Raw genomic sequence first — 24,431 nt, 5'->3', positions numbered from 1 at the left:
AAAAAAACCAAACACAAAACCCCCAAAACAAATCTAAACAATGAAGGTTTCCAAAGGATTGGAACTCCACTAATTGCATTTATAGTTTACTTAAATTACTGCTGTTGGGAGGAAACACTGGGAAGGAAAATTTTCAATTACAACAAAGGAACTTATTAGGAAAAAAAAACCCCTCTCTCCTCCAAAGCCACAGGCTCTTTCATTAAGATGAGCTTTAGGGAGTACAAAAGGGATACACTGCAACAAAGAAGAAAAAAGGGGGAAAGAAAAGGGGGAAAAAAAGAAAAGTCTTTTCCAAACCACTACATAACAGCATTCTTGTCTCAAAACAATGCATCACAGTCAATGATAAAACCAGCAGTGTCAAATTCAGTAAGCTGTTTTATTGTGCAGCACATCAGAATTTTCCAACTGCAATTATCTTGCCCAGGCTAAAAATTAACATGTCTGGAAGGATGGCTGCAGTAAATTTTTTCATGGGGGTTATGACACAGCTGTATATACTAAAAAAAAAAAAGAAAAAAGAACCAACCTGAAAATGTGCAGAAGTACAAAGAATTCTGTGGATTCCCTTAAAGTTAAAGCAGCAGTCAACATTTTTACAGCACTTTTTGCCACATACATCTGCATTCAGCTCTGTTGTCCGCACTAACACTGCCAGCTTGTATTACTGCAGATAGTACTATGCTTAGACTTCCAGACACTTTCATGCACCCCTGCACACAGCACCTATAAGGTGCAGTATGTGAGGCAGCTGATAGGTGAATTCACAAATGGGATGCACTGGAAGAGCCAGGTGCATGGAAAAGTTAGCTTGCTCATTACAGTTATCTCACCATAGGATAGGATAGGATAGGATAGGATAGGATAGGATAGGATAGGATAGGATAGGATAGGATAGGATAGGATAGGATAGGATAGGATAGGATAGGATTAACCAGGTTGGAAAAGACCTTTGAGATCATAGAGTCCAACCTATCACCCAGCACTATCTAATCAACTAAACCATGGCACCAAGCACCCCATCCAGTCTCTTAAATACCTCCAGTGATGGTGACTCCACCACCTCCCTGGGCAGACCATTCCAATGGCAAATCACTCTTTCTGTGAAGAATTTCTTCCTAAGAATTTCTTCCAGCCTAAACCTCCCCTGGCACAGCTTGAGACTGTGTCTTCCTGTTCTGTTGGTGGTTGCCTGGGAGAAGAGACCTACCCCCACCTGTCTCCATTCAGGTAGTTGTAGACAGCAATAAGGTCTTCTCTGAGCCTCCTCCACGTATACAGCAGCTTAAAACCAAGGTTGCCCAGATATACTTTTAGACCTATGAGACATCCAGTACCACGCCAGATACTTGGGGTGGAATCAGAAGGACTGACGAGGTAGTGACCAGCAAGAAGAAAGACCAAGAGATTGCAGAAGAGACAGGGCAGGCAGGTGGCAGATCAAGCATCTGGCTCAAACAATATTCTCCACTCCTTCATCAAAGGTTCTATGTTCCTGTTACACAGTGAATTCTCACAGAGAAGAAAGTTCACTTGAAAGTACTATAATCAGAGACACTAAAGAAATCCTCAGGTAAAGAGAGAGGCCAAGACTTTGCAATAGGAGTCTAACTTCAGGCACACAGGCTGTAATTATGCACACAGGTGCTAGATGAGAAGTGATGGGCAACCAGTTATTTCAGTAAGAACTTCTGGATGTGCAAGCTTTTGAATACTAGTCTTTTTTCCTAAATGCCTGTCTATGAGCTTAAGAGCTTGTGCTTAAACCCCCTCTTTCTGCCCCTCTGTCTGCATTGGCTACACAGGCTATATGTTGGATTCAATGTTTTTTCCCCCCTCTCATAGGAGGGTGATTGTTTCATCACTTCATCCCTTTGGAGAGTACAGGGAACCGTTTTAATGTATGATTTTAATGGAGATAGATACATCTAAATACAGTGTATTCAGGGGAAAGCTTACTGAATATCTTGCTGGTGGGTAACCTCTTCCTCCTTCTTAGAATGTCTCAAGGACAGAAGAAAGTAAGATAAGAGGCAGATAAATGTTGAACAGCAAACAGCAAGACCCATTGTCTCGTTCTTTCTCTTCCTTCCCTGTGTGTGGGGCACACAAATGCAGGTGGGGGGGGGTGTGTTTTGGGGAGGGATTTTTAGTATCAGTGTTTGGACAGTCACTGTGAGCCCACTGGGCCATTCATCAGAGTCTCAAACTAAAAGGAAAAATACTTTTGATCTGCAACCTCTGCAGTTCTTCTGTTGATGCTTTCTGATACCGTGGAAAGATTAGAGATGCTGTCTTATTAGATACTTTCGGTCTGTTGTTTTGGGGTTTTTAAAGTGCATTTTGCAGTAAATTCAGTTTACTGGTAGTGCTCCCTCCACCCCCACCCTCCCCTCTTCACCCTGGACCCCAGGAAACATACTCTTGAATTAACGAGTGCTTTGTAATTTCACTTCCTCATTTCACTTATCGGCCATCCAAACTGTGCAGAAACTGAGCTGGACAAGAGCATTTCTTTCATGTTTGCTCTCACACATCACTGTTAATAGGGGATCTTGGTGCATTGCATCATTGCTAATAATGTTTTTTTGAGCACCCTCAAATGTAAGTGGACATTGAAGCACAGCTGGAATGTTGAGGCTTGGAGAAGCACTTTGAAACAGCTCAAAACCAGTATTAGTTGTGAAGAATTTCAACAGAGTTTGTACTATGAGAGGTATTTGTGTGCTCTGAACTTCAGCACTCAGTAGATCCTTGTAGCTGCTTTACAGGCTGAAAAAAATGAAGCAAATGGGTTATTTATCTGGAATCTCACAGGCATATAATCTGTGGGCTGCTACTGCTGGTGTCTTTGTGGGGAAGGCGAGAAAGACCTTATTTAAATAAGAGGCACCTTGTCATGGGCTACAGCTTGCTTCCAGGCAGAACTGAATGTATAGCATGTTCAAAGTGCTGTCATCATGGATAGAGCCTTCTGCTCTTAACAGAAGTGTTATTGCAGAGATGCTGTTTCCCTTGCCTGTGTCAGCAACTAGGTACTTAATCTTCTGTGCCTGTATGATAATTTATGCCACTGCTAGCTTGCTGTATCCCAGATTCTTATCTGCACAGGCTCTATTTAGAATCCAAATAATTGTGACTTCAGATTATAAATGCTTTTTTTCTTTTGGTTAGGCCTTCTTTGCTTTCTGCTTTTTTCTACTAATATAATTACAGGAAAAATGGTTATCAAGGTCAGTTTGTATAGATACACTGGGAGTGTTTTCCGGTTCCAACAAAAATCAGTTTATTCCCTGCAGTACGTATGGGTTGCAATAGCTCATTGTGGCTATGTGCCTGCAGTTGAAGCCTTACTTACAGTAATCAGTTTCTAGCAGCAGGCAACCAAGTGAACATTAGATTTTTGATGGATGGAATGATAGGAAAGAGGTAAATTCAGCCTGCTGACCCGAAGAGTTGGTGGATTGAGAGAATTAAAGGAAGACAAATCTTGCCACATTCTTTTCCATGCCAACACTATAAATGCTTGGAATGCAGCAAATGGTTTTCATTAGAGCTCCTTCCTGGGGTGGTGCATGTTGGTTCTTGCTTGCCCTTCTAAAATAAGTCATGCCTGTACATGCCTTTTCAGAAGGAGGAGCCAGCGAATCAGTCAATGCCACAATTGACACTGAAGAAGAAACAGAGGTAGATCCATTGTGTTTCTTGGCTTTTGGTCCTGAGCTCTGATGAGTAACTAGGCTATGGCCCTTGCATGAGAAAGCTTGCCTTCTCCTTGAATAGCTGACACTTTTTAAAGCAAGATGATATTAATCCTGCAATGGTTAATACTTTTTAATAAAAAGCAATTAAAAACATTTTTAAACTGAATTGTTTGTATTGGTTGAAAAACAGAAGAGAAATTGACTTTAGGTTACAGACTCCAAGGTAAATGGAGGTGTTTAAGAGCAGGCTGGATGAGGCTCTGGGCAGCCTGATCTAGTGTGGGGTGTCCCTGCCCATGGCAGAGGGGTTGGAACTAGATGATCCTTGTGGTCCTTTCCAACCCTGACTGATTCTATGATACTATGACTCTTTTCCCTTCACTTTTCAGCAGCTGAGGAGCAGAAGAGAAAAGGGGCTTTTAGAAGGAAGACTTTGGGCTTTTCCTCTGGCCTTTCAATCAGGATGTTTTCCCTTGCCTATTGTGCCCTTCTGGTTTCTGAGAAAAAAAAACTCTTGAGTTATTCTGAAATGTGCTTGCTTCACCTGCATTTCCTGACTCTTTCAGTACTTGTGGTTTGCTCCCTGGCAGGATTCATTCACCTGCTCTCCAAAAATGTACTCTTTCAACCCAAATTAAACACTCAGCTCGTTCTCTTATAACGTTTGTTTGGTGCACTCAACGTGTTAGATATTTAATGGAAAGGTCAGGTTGCTCAGAGGTACTTGGCTGAGGTGGGTTTGTAAGTTTTTTAACTTTTTGGTTGGTTTGTTGGTTGTTTTGGGGTGTTTTTTTCCTATAATGGAGGTCTGTGAACTTCCAAAACCATTCAAATTCAGTTTAACCTGGTAGTCAGTCTCAGCGTATCAACTCGTAGTATCTCCTGTTGTAGTTCTGAGCATACTGATGCTGTCTTTGCCAGTTCTGCACAGTTCAATCTAATGAAAACAGTTGGGGGAAACGAGGAAATTTCTAGTCCTCCCACTGTAGCTAATTATGCCAGTTGTGGCAGAAGGGTACATTAGCTTCTTGTCTTGCAGCCAGAAGCCTTCAAAGTAGTCATTTAGAGTGCTGAGTGTGACAGATGACTGTTAAACATATGAGAACCAAAGGCTGGGTTGTGCCTTCCTGGAAAAGGGTGGTTTAAAATTTTGGGTTTTTTTCACTTCTGCAGAAAACTGAGTGAGAATCCCTCAGTTTCCTTTTATTAGGTTTGAGAGTTACTTTATTTCCAGCATTAGAAATTATATGAATATACAAGCCCTGCCTCTTTTGACACTGCTGCAGTGTATGTGGCTGATGTCTGCAATGTTACTACTTTGCTCTCCAGGTCTCCCTTTAGAATCCAAGTCCATAGCCTGGCTTTTGCTCTGCTATCTCTCTTGCTTCTCCACACTGAACGTGCTACAGCCACAATTTTAGAATAGAATAGAATAGAATAGAATAGAATAGAATAGAATAGAATAGAATAGACCAGGTTGGAAGAGACCTTCAAGATCATTGAGTCCAACCTATCATCCAACACCACCCAACCAACTAAACCAGGCAACCAAGCACCCCATCAAGTCTCCTCCTGAACACCTCCAGCGATGGTGACTCCACCACCTCCTTGGGCAGCCCATTCCAATGGGCAATCACTCTCTCTGTGTAAAACTTCCTCCTGACCTCCAGCCTAAACTGCCTCTGGTGCAGCTTGAGACTGTGTCCTCTTGTTCTGGTGCTGGTTGCCTGGGAGAAGAGACCAACCCCCTCCTGGCTACAGCCTCCTTTCAGGTAATTGTAGACAGCAACCAGGTCACCCCTGAAGTATCCTCTTCTCCAGGCTAAGCAACCCCAGCTCCCTCAGCCTCTCCTCATAGGGCTTGTGTTCCTCCTTCCTCCTGCTTCTCTGCCTGCTTTCATCATTGCTCTTGTCCAGTATGTTAATTCATTACTAGCACAGTGTTTGTTCAGAAATGTTCTGGGTCCTCGGAGCTCTTAGTCTTTATTTACCTCATTTGGTCTGTCATCTTAAATGCTCTCTCCACACCTACTTACTTAACCACTTAGTGTGTTGCTTTGGCAACATTTGGGCTACCATATAGGGGCGTCTTGTGGTTATTTGTTGCTTTTTTAAATAGCAAGCAGTGACATTTAAAGCTTGGTAAATAGCAGGCCAACTTTTTTTCTGGCTTTCCTGTGCAGTATCTGGTGGATCCTTTATATAGACCTACACAGCAAACCAGCAGCACAGGTTTTCAAAACAGCTTTGAAAAATCTTTGTGATTCCCTTCAGTCTTCACCCTGAAACCTGGCAATATTTGGAGTAGTTTTTTCAGCAGTAACTACTGGAATCATGAATATGATAAACCTTTTCTTCAAAAGCTTCCAGCTCTCATATTAGTATGTTTAAATGTTTGGGTGGTTTTGGTTTTGTTCTGTTGAGGGTTTTCTTTTATTATTTTGGAGGCTAAAATATTAATGAAGTTCAGTTGAGCCTCTTGAAATGAAGCATGTAATGCTATATCTAAGTAGCACTATATGCTGTCCCTTAAATCAAATGCTTGAGTCTGATATCATAGTATCATAGTATCATAGTATCAGTCAGGGTTGGAAGGGAGCACAAGGATCATCTAGTTCCAACCCCCCTACCATGGCCAGGGACACCCCACACTAGATCAGCCTGGCCAGAGCCTCATCCAGCCTGGGCTTAAACACCCCCAGGGACGGCACCCCAACCACCTCCCTGGACAACCCATTCCAGGGCTTCACCACTCTCATGGGGAAGAACCTCCTCCTCACATCCAGCCTGAATCTCCCCACCTCCAGCTTCATTCCATTCCCCCTAGTCCTATCACTACCTGAGATCCTGAGCAGTCCCTCCCCAGCCTTCCTGTAGGCCCCCTTCAGATACTGGAAGGCCACAATTAGGTCACCTTGGAGCCTTCTCTTCTCCAGACTGAACAGCCCCAACTCCTTCAGTCTGTCCTCACAGGAGAGGTGCTCCAGCCCTATGATCATCCTCGTGGCCCTTCTCTGGACACATTCCATCATGTCCATATCCCTCTTGTAATAGGGGCTCCAGAACTGGATACAGTACTCCAGGTGGGGCCTCACCAGCACTGAGTAGAGGGGGAGGATCACCTCCCTCGACCTGCTGGCCACACTTCTCCTGATGCAGCCCAGGATCTGATTGGCTTTGCAGGCTGCAAGTGCACACAGAGAGCTCATGTTGAGCTTCTCGTCCACCAGCACCCCCAAGTCTCTCTCCTCAGGGCTGCTTTCCAGCCAGTCACTGCCCAGCCTGTATTTGTGCCTGGGGTTGCCTCGACCCAGATGCAGGACCCTGCACTTCACCTTGTTGAACCTCATGAGGTTGGCTTGTGCCCACCTCTCCAGCCTGTCAAGGTCCCTCTGGATGGCCTCCCTTCCCTCCAGCGTGTCTGCTGCACCACACAGCTTGGTGTCATCAGCAAACTTGCTGAGGGTGCACTCAATGCCACTGTCCATGTCACCCACAAAGATGTTGAACAAGATAGGTCCCAGGACTGATCCCTGAGGGACTCCGCTTGTCCCTGGCCTCCACTGGGACACGGAGCCATTGACAGCCACTCTTTGGGTGACTGCAAGTGTCTTGCAAGGAAGCAGTCTTGTTATGCTCTTCTTGGGTTAAAGTAGCATGTTTCCCTCTGCCCTGACTGTTGTGTGGGAGGGGGGGTAGTGTACTGCTGCCTTGGCATTTTGTAGCATTAAGCTATAACATTAGAGGCCTCTTCAGGGCACTTTGATCCAGAAAGCACCTATGCTTGAATGAGCTTCTGTTTAACTTGTCCTTCAAAGAAGCGACTGCCCTCATTCTTGGGAGACCCATAAGCAGTATGGTTTTACTGAACTTCTGTTCTAGCCACAGGAGTGTGAGTTCTTGCCATGGATATTTTCTTTTTTTTTTTTTTTGTTTTTTAGGAAAGAATATTTTTATTTAGCTAAAATGAGGTCTTTTAAACCAATATTCAGTTTGTGGTGTTGAATTGTCATCAATGCAAAACCAAACAACCTAAAGCAGTTGCTTTCTGACTCTGGCAACCAGGTAAACTGACTGAGTGTCATGTTGCATGGCAAAAAGCTAGCAGTAGGAATAATGGGTAGCTGTTTCACTGCAACCTGATGATACAGAGCTTGAAAGGGTCTGAACACTGCTCCATTTAGCTGTGAGGTCTCTGTATGGAATGCAATGTCCTTCGCTTTCATTGTCATAGCCTGATCAGATCTCTGCTCCAGTTGCTTGTACCCTTATGCAATGTTGTTGTTGCAGTAGAATAATGCTTTGAGATGATGTGTGCACTGTGGCTTTACTGTACCAGTGCTGAAATGTTTCAGGGACAAAATAAAATCCAGTATTCTCTTTGGGAGAGGTGCTCTGACTAACCCTTAGGATACTCTTACCACACAGGGCAATTAGAGATTAAAAACAAGTAGTATTTTTCTTCCAGTTGTACTGGCAATTAGGGAATAATGTACATGATTTTGTGTCTCTCCTGAAAAGGTATGGTTGAAGAGCTCTGAAAAAAAATAGGCCATAGGCTGGCTGTTTGCATTATCAGCCTGAGTGACCGGAAGAATTGGATTACTTACGTGGCACTGAGGGAGCACTGAACTCTGTGCGCTGCTTTCCTGAGGGACAGTTCAGGGCTCTGGGTGCAAATACTACCTGCTGGCCAGCTAAAATCTGAGATCAACTAGAGTCTTAAAGACATCTATTAAAAAATTTTAGGAAGGATGTTGACTTGCTGGAGCGTGTTCAGAGAAGGGCAACAAAGCTGGGGAGGGGCTTGGAACACAAGCCCTATGAGGAGAGGCTGAGGGAGCTGGGGTTGCTTAGCCTGGAGAAGAGGAGGCTCAGGGGTGACCTTATTGCTGTCTACAACTACCTGAAGGGGGGTTGTAGACAGGCAGAGGTTGGTCTCTTCTCCCAGGCAGTCAGCACCAGAACAAGAGGACACAGTCTCAGGCTGTGCCAGGGGAGGTTCAGGCTGGAGGTCAGGAGGAAGTTTTACACAGAGAGAGTGATTGCCCATTGGAATGGGCTGCCCGGGGAGGTGATGGAATCGCCATCACTGGAGGTGTTCAGGAGGAGACTTGATGGGGTGCTTGGTTGCATGGGTTAGTTGATTAGGTGGTGTTGGATGATAGGTTGGACACGATGATCTTGAAGGTCTCTTCCAACCTGGTCTGGTCTGGTCTATTCTATTCTATTCTATTCTATTCTATTCTATTCTATTCTATTCTATTCTATTCTATTCTATTCTATTCTATTCTATTCTATTCTATTCTATTCTAAAATCTTGGTTCAGTTGTTCATCAGGGCTACAAAAATGATCAGAGGGCTGGAGCACCTCTCCTGTGAAGACAGGCTGAGAGTGCTGGGGGTGTTTAACCTGGAGAAGAGAAGGCTCTGGAAAGGTTTATTAGACTTATTGCAGTCTTTCAACACCTGAAGGGGGCCTAACAGGAAAGCTGGGGAGGGACTATTTACAAAGCCATGTAGCACTAGGATGAGGAGCAATGCTTTTAAACTTGAGAAGGGGAAGGGTAGATTTAGACTGGACATTAGGAAGGTGGTCTCTACTATCAGGGTGTTCCACCCTCAACCTGGGAACAGATTGCCCAGGGAGGTAGTGGAGGCCCCATCTCAGAAGACATTCAAGGTCAGGCTTGAGCAACATGATCCAGTTAAAGATGTCCCTGCTTACTGCAAGAAGGTTGGATTAGATGACCTTTTAAGGTCCCTTCCAACCCAGTGCATTTTATGATGCCATGACTGGTGATCAGCCTGCTGTGCTTCATAGAAATAGACTAGAAATGAGAGTCAGAACTTACACCTCTAGTTAATGATGTCTGAGCACTTGACAGGTTGCAGTTTTGGACAGGAAGGCTAGGGGGTTTTACAAAGGTGCTATGGTCAGGTTTATTCTTGCTTTTGCAGCTCATGTGTGCTGTGTCCTTTGTGTGTGAGTTTTCACCCAGCCTGTGCTAGAATCCAGTTCTTGCAGTGCAAGCCAATTTGAGTGGAAGGATGCTGGTGGAATAGATGCATAGATACAGATACATTAGGTGCACTTAACTACTATGGCAGCAATGGATCAAATCAGTAGGCTGCTTTATTGAAAGGGAAAGCACAAACATGCTTAAAATAGTAGCTAGCTATTGTCACATTTCAGTAGGTATGTCAATACTCTCATGGTTCCTTGTTTTGTTTTATTAGCATTTCTAGGGCAATTACTGTCATGGTATGGCACAGTTTAACCCTAACCAGACTGAAAAGCCCACAGGGATTGCCTTCCCCTTTGTATTCTCTTGACAATGAACTCAGGTATGGTAGTTCTATATGGACAGTCTGTTATTACCCAGCCAGAAAGGTGAGATGGTTCATCAGTATCACTTTTTGTCTGGGTTACTGAGGTAGGTGCTTTAGTGCCTTCTGTTCTAGGTTGGTCAAGAGTGTTCTGATTTGAACATAACTGGATGAGAAGTGCTGTGTGCACTCTTCCAAGGAGGCTTGGGGATATAGGTGAAGTTAATGTAGAAATCTTGTTCAGTACTTCTTCCATCAGCCAGCTGGCAGCTTGTGATTTAAAAACCACAGTAGAATGATATTGGACTCTGTTGTTTTGTGGGTGGTTTGTTGTTTGTGGTTTTTTTTAATTGAGTGCTTTCTAAGGTCATCTAGCTCCCTTGGGGGTTCAAATAAAAGCAAGGAGAAAGGAAGATCAAAGTTGGACAAGCTCAAAGCAGCATTGTTTCCACCATGGCCAGGTTGGCTGCAGCTCTGTCTGGTTGGGTCTTGAAAATCTCCAGGGTTGGGAGATGGCATGGCCTCTGAGTGACCTATTCCAGAGCTGCTCTGCTCTCCTGACACACGAACTCCTAGCATAAGGGACAGGTTGTTTTAGATCTCTGGCTTGCTTCAGCTTGCAATTACTAGTTTCCAGTGTAGTCATCTGATCAACTCCCTTCCCTGCCAGCTGCAGTGCCTGGGTTGTAGCAGTCCTAAACATTTGATTTTTATCGTTGGTGTGTGAAGTCTTGTTTGCCTTGATTTTGGAGAGGGGCCAGCAGGCATTTTATTTTGCAAGATGATATGCACTGAGCACAAATTTCCAAGTAATTCAATTATCTTGACTTCAGCACAAAAGAGAATAGGTTGATAGAAAATTATACTACTGAAGAACAGGACAGCACCTTTTAAAATGTCAGTCAGATTAGTCCCTAGGGTTCAAGAGCTTTCCTTGCCTAATTGTGAAGTACAATTGCTTTTTGCCTGTTTGGTATACAAAGAGCCAATACAAGGAAGCATTCTGGTTTTCTATACCTTGTTTTGTCATCCTTTCTTGTATATCATTGCCCTCTTTCTTCTTCAAAAGATAGAAAACAGCATCTTAAGCTAGTCATAAGAACATGAGTTGCTAAATACTGAAACATTTCCTAGGCCCTGGCATCTTTTTGTGGGATTATCTCCTTTGACAGGAGAAGTTAGTTGCTACCAGCTCTAAAATCTGGCCTGGACTGGAGCTGATTGTCAATCATTCTTTGAAAAACCCTGAGTGCAAAGAAATAATTCTTGTACTTACCCTTTGCCTTGATTGTTACTCAAGGACACAAGGTGGATGCATACCACTGATCAGGCCAACGTTTCAGACTTTAAAGGAGAAAAACAAATGCTGAGGGTGCCCTGTGTGTCCACGTGTGGCATGTGTACTTCCCAACTTGTCCAGCAGCCGACAGAACTGCTGCCAGAGAGAGCAGGGAGAGAGAGGGCTCAAGTCCTGGACTGCCAGTGAAATGTGCTGCTGCCTGTGAGCTGGGATGAGCCTGGTTCCCAAGGGATGCACAATGTGGCTCAGGAGAGCAGTGGAGCCCGGTGCCATTTTGTGAGGTCCCCTCCTGGTAAGCTCTGTGGCAGTTAAAATCACTTTGTGCATCATTTGCCTTCACAGCTTAGCCTTGTTCAGAATCGTAGCTTGTGAAACTTTTGTGTTTGTGATAAAAAAAGCTTTCAAAATTAACTGCTGAGCTGAGAAGACAAGGCTTGACTGTAAGGAAGAAGTTGCTTCTTGCAGGCTATCCAGGAAGTGAGCCGTGACTCCTGGACTTACTAGTAGAATCTGGTTGGTGTGTGTGTGTGGTTCAAGGGGCTCAGCTCCATCCGTGCTGCATGGTGTGTGGGTCACATTTGCCTTGTGCCTCAGGCTCCAAGACACAAAGAAGCCTGGCTCAATACAAGCAAGTACAAAGCTTCTGAAATAGCAAGATCTGCAGCTATGATTTTTCTGTTTTAATGTGTTAGTGGTGGCATGTTTTTGTCTGAGTGAATGACACAGAAAATGCAAAGCCTCTTGAGATGGAGTCAGAGAGCTGCCTGGCACAAGGGAGCGAAATTGGTGCACCCTGTTAGATGCTTGGAGCAAGCTTTGGAGCAAATCATCCTGTCTGCTTTGCATGGATTTTCTTGAGAGAAGTCACTGCATTGCTGCCAGGCTTTCCATACAGAGTGAGCTAGTCCTTTTGTTACTAGTGAGGGGACTGGGGCTGGGACTGCAAAAAGAAGCTACTGAAACATAGCATAGCTGCTGTTGCATTACAAAGGGTGTCCTCATAAAGCATAAGCCCAGTGGAGTTCTGTGTCTTAACCCTGCTGGGTTATGTGACTTAGCATCATTTGGGTACTGCTTTGTTTCTCTTGTAGCACTTATCATATACTTTAATGTAGGTTCCTTTAAATGAGAACTACCATTTGATAGGGTTGAAGTTGTACTGAACACAGTGGGAATCAGATTGCACTCATAGATAGAGCAGAAAAAAGTTATAACTTTTACAACAACATGTTGTAATATTTTCCTTTGATGCTGCTTCAGTTTAGGGAATTGATATCTGGGATCTTGATCAGGCTCCATGACCTACACTGGAATACTTAACCCTCTCTTTGTTGACTTACTCTGTATGAGAACCAACTCTTCATCCTTTTTGCCCTCATTTTCTTCACACTGAAATGAGAGAGTGCTGTTACATGGGAGATGTTTCTGAAGGGTCTGTTCAAATACCATAAAGTTAATGTAGCAGTGGCTGTTGCATGCATCCTTAAACATCTTTAACCTAAATGAATTGGTACAGGTGATCAGGGAAGACATTTTCAGCCTCTCTTGATCTGAAAAATTTGTGCCTGCCTAGCCCTTAAGGAAGAAAAAAACCCAACACAAACCTCCAAAAAGGAATGTGTAGCTGAGTTGAGGACAGTTGTGTAATATAAAATACATCATTCCTGGCAGTATATGAAATGAAATGAAATAATTAATCACAATTGTTGCTTTGTCTTTTCAGTACATCAACTGTGGTAACCTGGAACAGCTATTAGACAGTAACCAGCATCTTCCCTGGACAGTGAGGGTGAAACTGGCATATGACATTGCAATGGGGATCAGCTATCTTCACTATAAAGGCATTTTCCACCGAGATCTTACATCCAAGGTACCTTTTATAACATTAAGTGAACTTCTAAATGAAGATACTATGATTGGATACTTTGTTTTTTATCCTCCTTCCATCAGAGAACCGCTACTGTATAAGGTTTGATTCCAGGCAGCCAAGAGGGCCAATAGCATCCTGGCCTGCATCAGGAACAGTGTGGCCAGCAGGAGCAGGGAGGTCATTCTGCCCCTGTACACTGCACTGGTTAGGCCGCACCTCGAGTACTGTGTCCAGTTCTGGGCCCCTCAGTTTAGGAAGGAGGTTGACTTGCTGGAATGAGTCCAGAGACGGGCAATGAAGTTGGTGAGGGATTTGGAACACAAGCCCTATGAGGAGAGAGTGAGGGAGCTGGGGTTGCTTAGCCTGGAGAGGAGGAAGCTCAGGGGAGACCTTATTGCTCTCTACAACTACCTGAAGGGAGGTTGTAGCCAGGTGGGGGTTGGTCTCTTCTCCCAGGCAGCCAGCACCAGAACAAGAGGACACAGTCTCAAGCTGCGGCAGGGGAGGTTTAGGCTGGATGTTAGGAAGAAGTTCTATGCAGAGAGAGTGATTGCCCATTGGAATGGGCTGCCCAAGGAGGTGGTAGAGTCGCCATCATTGGAGGTGTTCAGGAGGAGACTTGATGGGGTGCTTGGTGCCATGGGTTAGTTGTTTAGGTGGGTTGGATTGGTTGATGGGTTGGACGTGATGATCTTGAAGGTCTTTTCCAACCTGGTCTATTCTATTCTGTTCTATTCTATTCTATTCTAGACATTTTGAGAAAGAAATTGAAATACAGTTCATAGGATTAAAACTTCCCTCCAAAATTGTTGATAGTTTGTATGGGAACTGGAGAAATCACCATCCCAAAGGAAGGTCATTCCTTTAATGTGTTCAGATTAGGATTTCTCAGAAAGCATCTGCAGAGGGGCTTTTGAAACTCTGAATTCAGTTCAGGAAAGCATTTAAATCCCTGGATAATTAAGCATAATAATCTAACATTTGGAACAGGTCACTAGCATCAAGAACCCAAACTGAGGAGATTATTATAAATACACTTTAAAATCTCATTGTTTTTGTTTCCTCATGTGTTTCACAAATCTTGACTAAGAACAGTGGCCTTTGATTACCAACTCAGCCTTGAGTGTTGTCCTCAATCCTGGTTTATGTTTCTTTCATTCCTAAAGTCAGCAAGATCAAAGCAGTTTACCTGAAATTTTCACATGTCAACTTTTCCTCCAGAATGGCAGTTTTCAATGCATATAGATTTGTGGTTTGTTTTGTGTTTGTTTGTTTGGGGTTTTTTTGTTTCATTTAGGTTTGGGGTTTTTGTAACTGCTTTGGTGACAACTTGTGTGAATTTAGTTGGCTAAAGTAGCTAGCTAATTCAAGCTCAGCTAGAAATACAGATGTAGGAGCATTAAGCCCTCTGAGCCTAAGTATTCACATTAGCTCTTGCCATCCATTTCAGCCTGTACTGAGGGCTTTGCTGTCCTGTCTGTCCTGTTGTCTAGAGCTAATGAGCTAGTTTAATATCAGTAAGGGTTTGCAATGCCCCTGTACACTGCACTGGTAAGGCCACACCTTGAGTACTGTGTCCAGTTCTGGGCCCCTCAGTTTAGGAAGGAGGTTGACTTGCTGGAATGTGTCCAGAGAAGGGCAACAAAGCTGGTGAGGGGTTTGGAACACAGCCCTATGAGGAAAGACTGAGGGAGCTGGGGTTGTTTAGCCTGGAGAAGAGGAGACTCAGGGGTGACCTTATTGCTCTCTACAAGTACTTGAAGGGAGGTTGTAGCCAGGTGGAGGTTGGTCTCTTCTCCCAGGCAACCAGTACCAGAACAAGAGGACACAGTCTCAGGCTGCACCAGGGGAAGTTTAGGCTGGAGGTTAGGAAGAAATTCTACACAGAGAGAGTGATTGCCCATTGGAATGGGCTGCCCAAGGAGGTGGTGGAGTCACCATCATTGGAGGTGTTCAGGAGGAGACTTGATGGGGTGCTTGGTGCCATGGTTTAGTTGATTAGGTGGTGTTGGATGATAGGTTGGACGTGATGATCTTGAAGGTCTCTTCCAACCTGGTTTATTCTATTCTTTTCTATTCAATGTGGAAATACTCCAAAACTCTTCTTGGGTAGACTTCATCATGTCACTTCAATCAAAAGCCTCCAGGAGAATGTTATCTCAGCCTAAAATAAAACCACAGCACAGGCTGTTTGCAAATGTGACTACTAGACCTCCCTTCAGCGTTAGCTCTTTGAAAGCTACCTCAGTGTCATGTTAAACAGATAAAGAGTGTGCATTTAGCCAAGGGAGGAAGAACAGTTTAACAGGTAGGTGAAAGAAGTATTTCAGTGAAGTCATGGAATACTTTCATGTGTGTCCTTTCAAGTGAAAGGTGTTGAATTCTGTGAGGAAGAATGTAAAATATATGTAAAATGCCCTGACTCAAAGTCTCTTTGGCCATGATGCACTCAGCTCCATTTCAGTCACCTTGGAGTGCACAGCTAAGAGATGCATCAAAGAACTTAAAGGATAACTTACTGTCCTCCTCTCTTTGCAGTTCAGGATGTATTTTAGTACATTTAAGAGTGGGGAAGTAGAGTTACTGCAAGGATTCAAACTAAGGAGAACTCTGCCTGCAGCATTTAGTATAACACATGCTGTGATGGCTAGTCATATGAAAATCCATTTCCTGAGACCTTTGTGAGTGCCTTTGTTCAAAGCTTTGCATAATTGTAAGTCACTGTCCACTGCCTTACCAATGCTTCAGTGTTATCCTGGAGTATGAGCCCTGTGAGGAGAGGCTGAGGGAGCTGGGGTTGCTTAACCTGGAGAGGAGGAAGCTCAGGGGAGACCTTATTGCTCTCTGCAAGTACTTGAAGGGAGGCTGTAGCCAGGTGGGGGCTGGTCTCTTCTCCCAGGCAACCAGCACCAGAACAAGAGGACACAGTCTCCAGCTGCGCCGGGGAGGTTTAGGCTGGATATTAGGAAGACGTTCTACACAGAGAGAGTGATTGCCCATTGGAATGTGCAGCCCAGGGAGGTGGTAGAGTCACCATCACTGGAAGTGTTTAGGAGGAGACTGGATGAGGCACTTAGTACCATGGGTTAGTTGATTAGATGGTGTTGGGTGAAAGGTTGGACTTGATGATCTCGAAGGTCTTTTCCAACCTGGTTAATTCTACGCTATTCTATTCTATCTACTGCTGAATGTTAATTGTTTAGAAAATGCTGGGAGGAGTCCATGACTTTACTGCATCAGCAAACTCATGGGTGACCACAGGAAGTAGTAAGGGTTATTTAAAAACAAGAAGTGAACCAAACCCTGGCTGTTATGCTATATTTGGATGGTTCTTAGCACTAAAGGTATAGTATCTTTATGGGTCACATTGGAAGCTGTCATGGTAAAAGTTTTAAGTCAGCAGCTATGTTCTGTATTTTCCAGTTTCTTTGGAACATTGAGTTGTTGGCTTTTTTGTTTGTACTGGTGGTGGGCTGAATGGTTGTTACTTGTACTAGTAAATAGTCAGTGTGTGAGCAAGCTGAAGGAAGATGTGATGAACTCTTTCCCTAGCAGAGAACTTTTGATCTGGCTTGAACAAGGGCAGATTCTATACTCTTCTGTATTGTCATTCTTACTTCAGTGAACTTCAACAATTGATTTAGATGTTTTAGGAATTAATTGAAGGCAAAGACAAGGATTTCAACATGTGCAAAAGTCAGGACAGGTCCTGAGTTTGCAGGATGGGAGAGTGAGGTATTTTTCACGGAAACTTGCTCGCCTGAACTGAGACTGTCTGTGCAGCAACGTCTCCATGCTTTACCTTTTACATTTAACACAATATCTCACTGCAAATTATCCCTGCAATAGGAATTTTAGTATAAAAATTATTTGGGATTAACTTAGACCCATACTTCTGCATTTCTTCTTCTGTTTCTGGCACACCTCTTGATTCCTGCAGCTTCCTGGAGCAGGTGGCGTGCATACATAAAGTTCAGTCTGTCAGTTGTGGCAGCAGAGTTCTCTTGATCCAATAGTAGCATTATATGCCTGTGTAGTAGATGCATAGAAACTTAAAGAAGAAAAGGTTCCTGTGCCCCTGCTAATCTAAGATTGAAAAATAAGTGGTTTTGACACTTGGCATGCAGCAGGGTGATCTCTCTTCCTAATTGCATCACGTGGAGGATTCCAGAACAGCATTGATACTGCAGAATGCCACAGGGAAAAACAGTGGAGAAGGGTAGATGTAGGTCATTATAGTCGATGTAGCAGCCCACTGGGGATGTCATCCCTGACATCCCACCACTGCCCTTCCTGCTGCCCTTCTGTCAGAGGGAGAGGCAGTGGTTGTTAGAAGAGAGTGTGCTGCTCAGGCAGGCAGTACTTACCCACGTCAGGAGTGGCTCAGTCCTTGGGCTCTGGGCTTGGGCAGCTGTAGCTGATCAGGCTGATCTGCCCTGATCAACAGCAATAGCCTAAATTGAATCTTTCAGAAGGTGAGAGTGGTCAGACTGGCTGTTTCTAGCCTGCAGATAGTAGATGTATGGGTAGGGACTTGTATATTTTATAAGTCACTAAATGTGGTGTCCTCACTTTTGACTGATCACAAAGAGATTCACACAGATATTTAGCCATAGATGGGTTATGACAGCCAGCCTCTTTGGCTCATTCCTTTGTCCCCTGTCCATACCAGTGCAAACCCTGTTAGTATTTCTTTATTTGGAGCTCATTGTAATATGCACCAGGAAGATCTTCATCCTGGAATCATGAGGATTTTCTGTGTCTTTCAGTGATTCTCAAGGAGGTCTGGTTATGAGTTCTAACTCTGGAAGGCTTAGTTACAGAAAATGCAGCCATTAAAAAAGAAATCATTATGTGAAATATTGGAAGTGTTTCAGCAGGAGCCAGTGGTAGCTTCCCTTAATCTGACTTGGGTTTGCAACATCTCCTCTGTTACCTGCAATTAAAATAACAGTGTTTGGAAGGTGCAGCGAAGAAATGTCCAGGCTGCAAAAATAATGCTAAAAAATCCTTTTGTACCTCACCCCTCAAAACAAACACCTTTCTGTGACACAGAGTTCCTGCAGTGCCTTGTTTACACTGTACTTGCAGTGCATTCAAACCCTATTGATTTTCTTGGCAGCTTACACCTGTAAGAATTTATTCTTACAGTATCTCTGGATGAGGGAGATGAATGAACTCAGCCTTGTCGGAAGAGATTAAAAGCAAGAATATCAATGGATATTGGGAATGTGTTTTAAGACTTTGGTCTTTTAGATGTTTTCAGTTCATAACAATATGTTCACTGTCCTCAGAGGCAGTGTTACAGCACTGGTTTGACCACTGGAGGCAGAGAAAGCACAAGATTAGCATCAGTCTGTCAAAGATCGTGTTAGACTAGCTTCTTTGTCGCAGAATCCGCCTGTGATGTTGAGGCAGGGCAGAATCCAAGTCCTCAAGCAATGCTGCAGTAGTCTTAATTACAAGACAGGAGACCTTAATTTCCAGCCCAAGTCTGCATCTTCATCTCTTCCCAGCCTTTTTTTCACCCTGCTGTTTCTGTGGCAAGAGTAATCAGAGTCCTGAAAATAGTAGTCCAGGAGCGTTACGTACTGCCCTGATCCCCTGTCAGTGCGAATGCATTGCACGCGCTGAAAGACATCGGTGCCGGGTGGAAAACTGCCTGTGTCATCAGCTAATTAAGAACTTCACTTTAATGCATATGCATAAGGGGAAGAATGAAAGTTCTTACAGGAAGTTTTACATTCCATCTTCTGTGCAGTATTACTGTTGTGATGCAGTGTGTGTTTGTGCAACTTCCCGCCTGGTTTTGGAAAAACCGAAAACCCCAGCGCCATCATGTTGTGCTTTTGCAGGGCTGGAGCCTTGAGATTCATGGCAGAGCTGCTAAAACAAATGGTGTGGTTTTGTATGGAGCAGGAGGAGAAAGAAAACAAGAGACACTCCTTGGCAGTGAGTGGCAAACATCTAGGAGTCTGCCCATTTTCCCAAGACCAATCACTATCTGTTCTGCACCTCTCCGATCCTTTCTGCGAGCACACAATGCCAGCTTCCAGTCAGGCTTGTCATCCTTGTCAGGCTTTTCCTCTTCTTTTTGCTCCCAGTTATGCCATGCAATTTCATTGTTCAGTCTCCTTGTCTGGCTGACTGCAGTTGCCTTCTTCCTATTGCTCCTGCTTGATGCTTTATCCAAGCTGTCTTTCTGCATTCTGGTCTTTAGTCTGTTTAGCCATTGGTGGCTCTGCTTCTCTGGGTCACCATCACTGCCTGGTTGCTATGCCTACAGTCCTTATGTCCTCTTAACAGTCTCCAGTGTTTTTCCTCTGTCTCAAAAACCTAGCTCAAGGCACTGGTTTTGGTCCCTGCCAGCCCATAGCCTGGACTCCTCATTTGTCACTTCATCACTTGCTCTTTCAAACTCCTTACTCAGTGTATGTCTTGTCCCAGTCTACTTTTTGCAGAGGTAGCAGAAGGTGCACCTTACACAGAGGTCTCATCAGATTTCATGTTAAGAGCCTGCCAAATCTGCTAGGCTAATATTTTAGAGGATTTTAAATTTCTTTTATTAAGTCAAAATGTATTTGTAATTCACACTCCATGTTGTTCTCCAAAGCAGCTGAGCTACCTTGGCTGAATGTCCCTGTCCCCAAAATCCCACTACCAAAGCTCTTGATTAAAAACCAAACAGGCAAACTCCCAAACAAATGCCTTTTAGTTTTGCAGAATTCGGTGCAATTGAAAGCAAGGTCTTCTAAGCAATAGCAGATTGTGAGCAGTTTTAGGGAACATGGTGAGCTCCACTGATGATAAAATCTATGGAAAATTCTGGTCTCTAGGCACATAAATATGTATACACACATGCAGAGGTGTGTGTATTCCTGCCAACGTCGGCTTTGACTCCACAGTAGATGTGCAAATGGTCATCCTTCTTTCACTGAGAGAGGAGCAGTCTCAGTTACTACAGGACAAAACCATGCATGTAAGCAATTACTGTGGATTATCTGATGTGACTTAAATTCACTGCCTTTGGGCTTGAAAGTGACATACTGTGGCTTGCTACCTTGTATGCTGCTTGCTTGTTTAAGGCGAAATACAACAGAATAAAACCCAAGCAATGAACAGAACCTTTGTTTGACTGGTCTCATGCTCGCTGCTGCAGCTGTAAGATCCTCTTTGTGCTAGAGTAAGCCCTTGCCTGGAAATTTTGCACTGCAGGGGAGGGTTTGCACTGAAAAAAAACCCAACCACATAGCTGTTCTGGATGATTATTTCTAACGATAGTTGCAGTTCTGAACTTTTACTGGCACTGTGGGACCCAGATGGAGCCTGTCGCTCGAGCACAGTGGCTGTAGTCTCCAAAGGGTATCCAGTATCATAAATTCCCGCTTGTACATTTCATTGTCAATGGTGGTTCTCCTAGGGGATAGCACTTTTACAACAGATGATACATCTCAATTGGCCTTTTAGTATTTTAATTCAGCAGCAGTCATCAGAGGGTTGCAAAAGACACTGCAGTAGCCTTCCTGTATTTTCTGGAGTGCAATAAAATCTTTGAGGAGTTTAGCTGGTAAAACAAGACAATGAGGTTTCGTCATCTGAGCAACTTATTTTTACCTCTGAAACTCTTGAGTCTATTTTCATGTTTAGTTTTGTGAGTTTGGGGGGGTTTTTTTGTCCCTTTTTGAAAGGGAGAGTAGAATATTGCATTTGTCTTAGCAGGATTATGCTGCGCAAAGCAGATGTTAAGCTCCTGTAACACACAAAGGGAGCTCTATGTTCTTTCACATCTGTCTCTGCATAAACAGCTCTGTTAACTCCTTAGGGCTCATGTACAGAGCTCCTTGTTTCTATTAAGAGACTGCCTCAGGAGGCACTGATGAGGTCCCCGTTTTGGGGGGGAAAAGCCCTCGAGAACCCAGCTTGAAGTCAATTACTACCCGCTTTGGCCACGTGATCTATCTGCCCAAGGGAAGGACATCTCTGTGTGTAGAGGTCCAAAGGGAAAGCTTGGGAAGATAGTAATGTTTTATTGCCTTGCAGTAATTGCTTATACAAATTGCCTTGCTTACACAAATAGTGCAATGGTGAGTCAAAAAAAAAGCCTTTATTTAAAGCCTCTGTTGCAAAGATGCTTGGCATTTCATCTTATTGGCAATTCTTGAGAGGCTCTTTGCAGTAGAGAGGGTTTTGAACTCTTGTGTCTCTGTGCTGGAATCCATTAATGAAACTTACTCATCCCAAATTGATACACAGCTTTTCTTTTCTGTAGAAAATGAGAAGTGTCATTTTGTCAGAAGAAACAGCACAGTATGCTCTATTGTACTTTTTCTGCTAAGGTACCACCTCTAGCTTAAACTAAAAGGTTGGAAAGAGCTTTCAAGTCTCTAATGAAGCTTTGTCCCTCTTTTGATCCTGATTTATCTTGGCAGTAGGATATGAATGCTTAGAAATATCGTTCATGGAGTGCATGTGAATTGTCAGTTACTGTGGACTGTGTTGTCACCTTCTGATGAATTGCATCTTAAATCTGGTGTTTAAACTGTCCATGCTGTGGATTTGGTGCAGTGTTGTGTAATGGCTTTACTAGGGAGGAGAAGGAGTATGGTGATGCTGAGGGTTGTCCTTGAAAACTTGGAGAATCTCAGGACAGAGTGAAGCGTTGCTGTCTGTAACACTTTGTCCTGAATGAGCAGTCAAGACTTGACAGTACAGTACAGAGGTGACATCTGACCACACTAGTATCCATAGAAAGGTTTTACTACTGATTTCAATAGGAATAGGCTTCCATCCTTTCTGGGTTCCAGGGAATCGATGCTTAGCTGTGTAAAACTTTGTATCAGTTGAATTAAATCAGTTCAGTTTCGCTGCAGTGAGCATTTGCAGTGACACTGGCGGGTTTTGTCTAGGGCTTGTCACCTGTCCATGGCTGATTTAAGTGTGAATAAAAAAGTCACTCTTGTACTGGAATATGTGTGCCAGTGAATTTAAATTCACCCTCAGCACTTTGTCATTTGCAGACTAAAGAGCAAAAGAGAATAGTTAGCTTCCTTCTTTATGTTATTTAACGTTGTGCAGCCCACCACAGCAGAACGATTGATCAGTCCTTTAGAGCAGAAACGTTGCTCTAGGTTTTTTTCTCATTGCCTTGTTATGGTGTACTGGCCTCTCCCACAGAACCTCTAGACCCCACAGTGGTGGGGTGTCTGCTCTGTTTGGTTTCTTGAAAGACCTGCACTAAAAGAGAGTCCAGCTTTGCTTCAGGCAGCTCCTGCTCATCTGGCTAGGAGCTCAGAGCTGTCAGGCAGCATTGCTTGGATGCACTGTTGGTTACATTTATGATTTATCCAGGAATATTCTACTTGTATAATAGTTCAGTGCTGTACCTGAGAGCTGAGACTGCCTGGAGCTTGAGTGGGGGGTCAGATTGTTCACATTCAGTTCTTGATGCGTTGCTGTCTAACGGGATGTGACTCTATACCGGTAAGAAGCCGAAGGAAAATTTTCTGTCAGGATGAAGCTTCTTTATGGTGTCAGAGCAGCCCTGGACATTTCCTCTGACCTTAAGAGCTGCAATAATGTTTCTAGAGATTTTCAGTTATGTTGAAAATAGCTCTCAGTCTGGATTTAAACATTCCTCTGAAGTTTTGGAGAGTGGGGGTTGTTGTAGAATAGCCCTAATCCACAAAACCCAGGAGGTAAAATAAACCACCGCATTCCTGCTACTCAAAATGAACAATGTAAGCAGATAAAGGCGATGCAAGCAGGAAGTGTTGATTTTTAAAACTAGGCCTTTTATGAATCATAGAGGTGTGGGGTGTTTTCTGAAATGTCAACTTACAAATCCTCATTCATTGCTGAGAAATCTGTGGCAGCAAATAAACTGCTATTCAGCTGCAGAAAGTAGTATCAGCATTCTTGTGGACTGCAAAATCTCTGGTGTCCTCACAAACTTGTTCCCATGCAGGACACAATAAAACTCCACTTGTCTGGATCATTTGAGTAAGATTTTTCAGAAAAGTTTTATCCTTCTGAGTTTTAAGTCCACTTACAGTGGCCAAATGTTTAGACAGAGGCAAGCTGAATGAATGTGCTCTTTGATAAAAGATAACAAAGCCTGTAACTGAGAAGCTTTGCTGCTCGTCGGGCGAGCATAGTTGATTTAACTCGGTGTACATGTTTATGAATCCCCAAACTAAGTGTACTTCCTATACTTGAGTCGTGCTGCACAAGTAAAACTTTGCCTCTCAGGAGCCTGGCATGTGTTTCAAGAGGCTGGCATGAATTTTCTTTACATGATTGCAGGATTGGCTTTGTTTAACCTTTTAATTGGCAGGAAGAAAACTCTCTTCGTGGCCTGAGCCACCATCATCTCTGAATAATGTAAACAGTGATGACCTGAACTTGATCTTTTAGACAAGGGACTCACTTTTCTTGGTAGCTGCATTATACAGACAAGCTCATGCTCTGGGGTCAGCAAGGGGCTTTTGTACATCCAAGCACAATAAAGTTAGAAAGTGTTTCCTGCTGTTTAGCTAATTAATGCAGGGTACCACTCTGTAGGAGTCAGCAGTGGGTTTGCTGCCTGTCACTGCTATTGTACTGCCTGCAGAGGACACAGAGCAAGGCATGTGGTAAGGGAATGAATCCTCTGCATTGATCTGCCTATTGAAAGAAAAAAAAATCTAAGGGAAGTCAGCTATTGATTCATTTGGTGAGAAGGGAAAAGATGTGGTACTGGAATGGGCAGGGCATGTTTTTTTCAGAGTTGTAAATAAATTGGTGTCTGTGATGTGATGCTGCCAGAGCAGAATGACCTGTGTATGTCCTTAAATTGCCCTCCTTCCTGATGCTGGAGGGCACATCTGAAAGGAAAAGATGGACAGCTTTCCCTTTAAATCATCTTTTATGATGTGCTGAAGAATCAAGAATTGTGAGTCTTTAAACCTGCATACAAAAACTTTGTCAGGGCTTGTATATTCTGATGAAAATCTACTGCAAAGCAGCAGGTCCTTTTTCAGTAGCTAATGCAGTAAAATGTACAAAGGCATTCAGAGTTTGTTCTGATTTGGTATTCTGGTCAGGTACAAGCAAATTGTAAAGCGAAAATGTAAGGTGTCATAGTGAACAGCATGGATTGCATACTTGAGCAGTAAGGTAGCTAAATCATCTTAATTCTTGCCAGAACCTAGCTGGGTACGTGCTGCCTGTGGCTGCCTGCTTTCTC

General features: G+C 43.6%; 1 protein-coding gene across 1 annotated transcript in view; it reads left to right on the top strand.

The window, feature by feature from the left end:
* The window catches only part of TESK2 (testis associated actin remodelling kinase 2), a 100,114-nt gene that overhangs the window by 57,899 nt on the left and 17,784 nt on the right, over positions 1–24,431 (top strand). Inside the window, exon 5 of the mRNA XM_068141599.1 lies at positions 13,061–13,207. Coding sequence (XP_067997700.1) covers positions 13,061–13,207 — 147 coding nt within the window. The remainder of the gene's footprint in view (positions 1–13,060; positions 13,208–24,431) is intronic.

This window comes from Melanerpes formicivorus, unplaced genomic scaffold, assembly GCF_026170545.1.
Source record: "Melanerpes formicivorus ecotype bairdi unplaced genomic scaffold, bMelFor1.0.p_v2 SCAF_7, whole genome shotgun sequence".
Lineage (NCBI taxonomy): Eukaryota > Metazoa > Chordata > Aves > Piciformes > Picidae > Melanerpes > Melanerpes formicivorus.
This window is presented reverse-complemented; position numbering and strand designations above follow the sequence as displayed.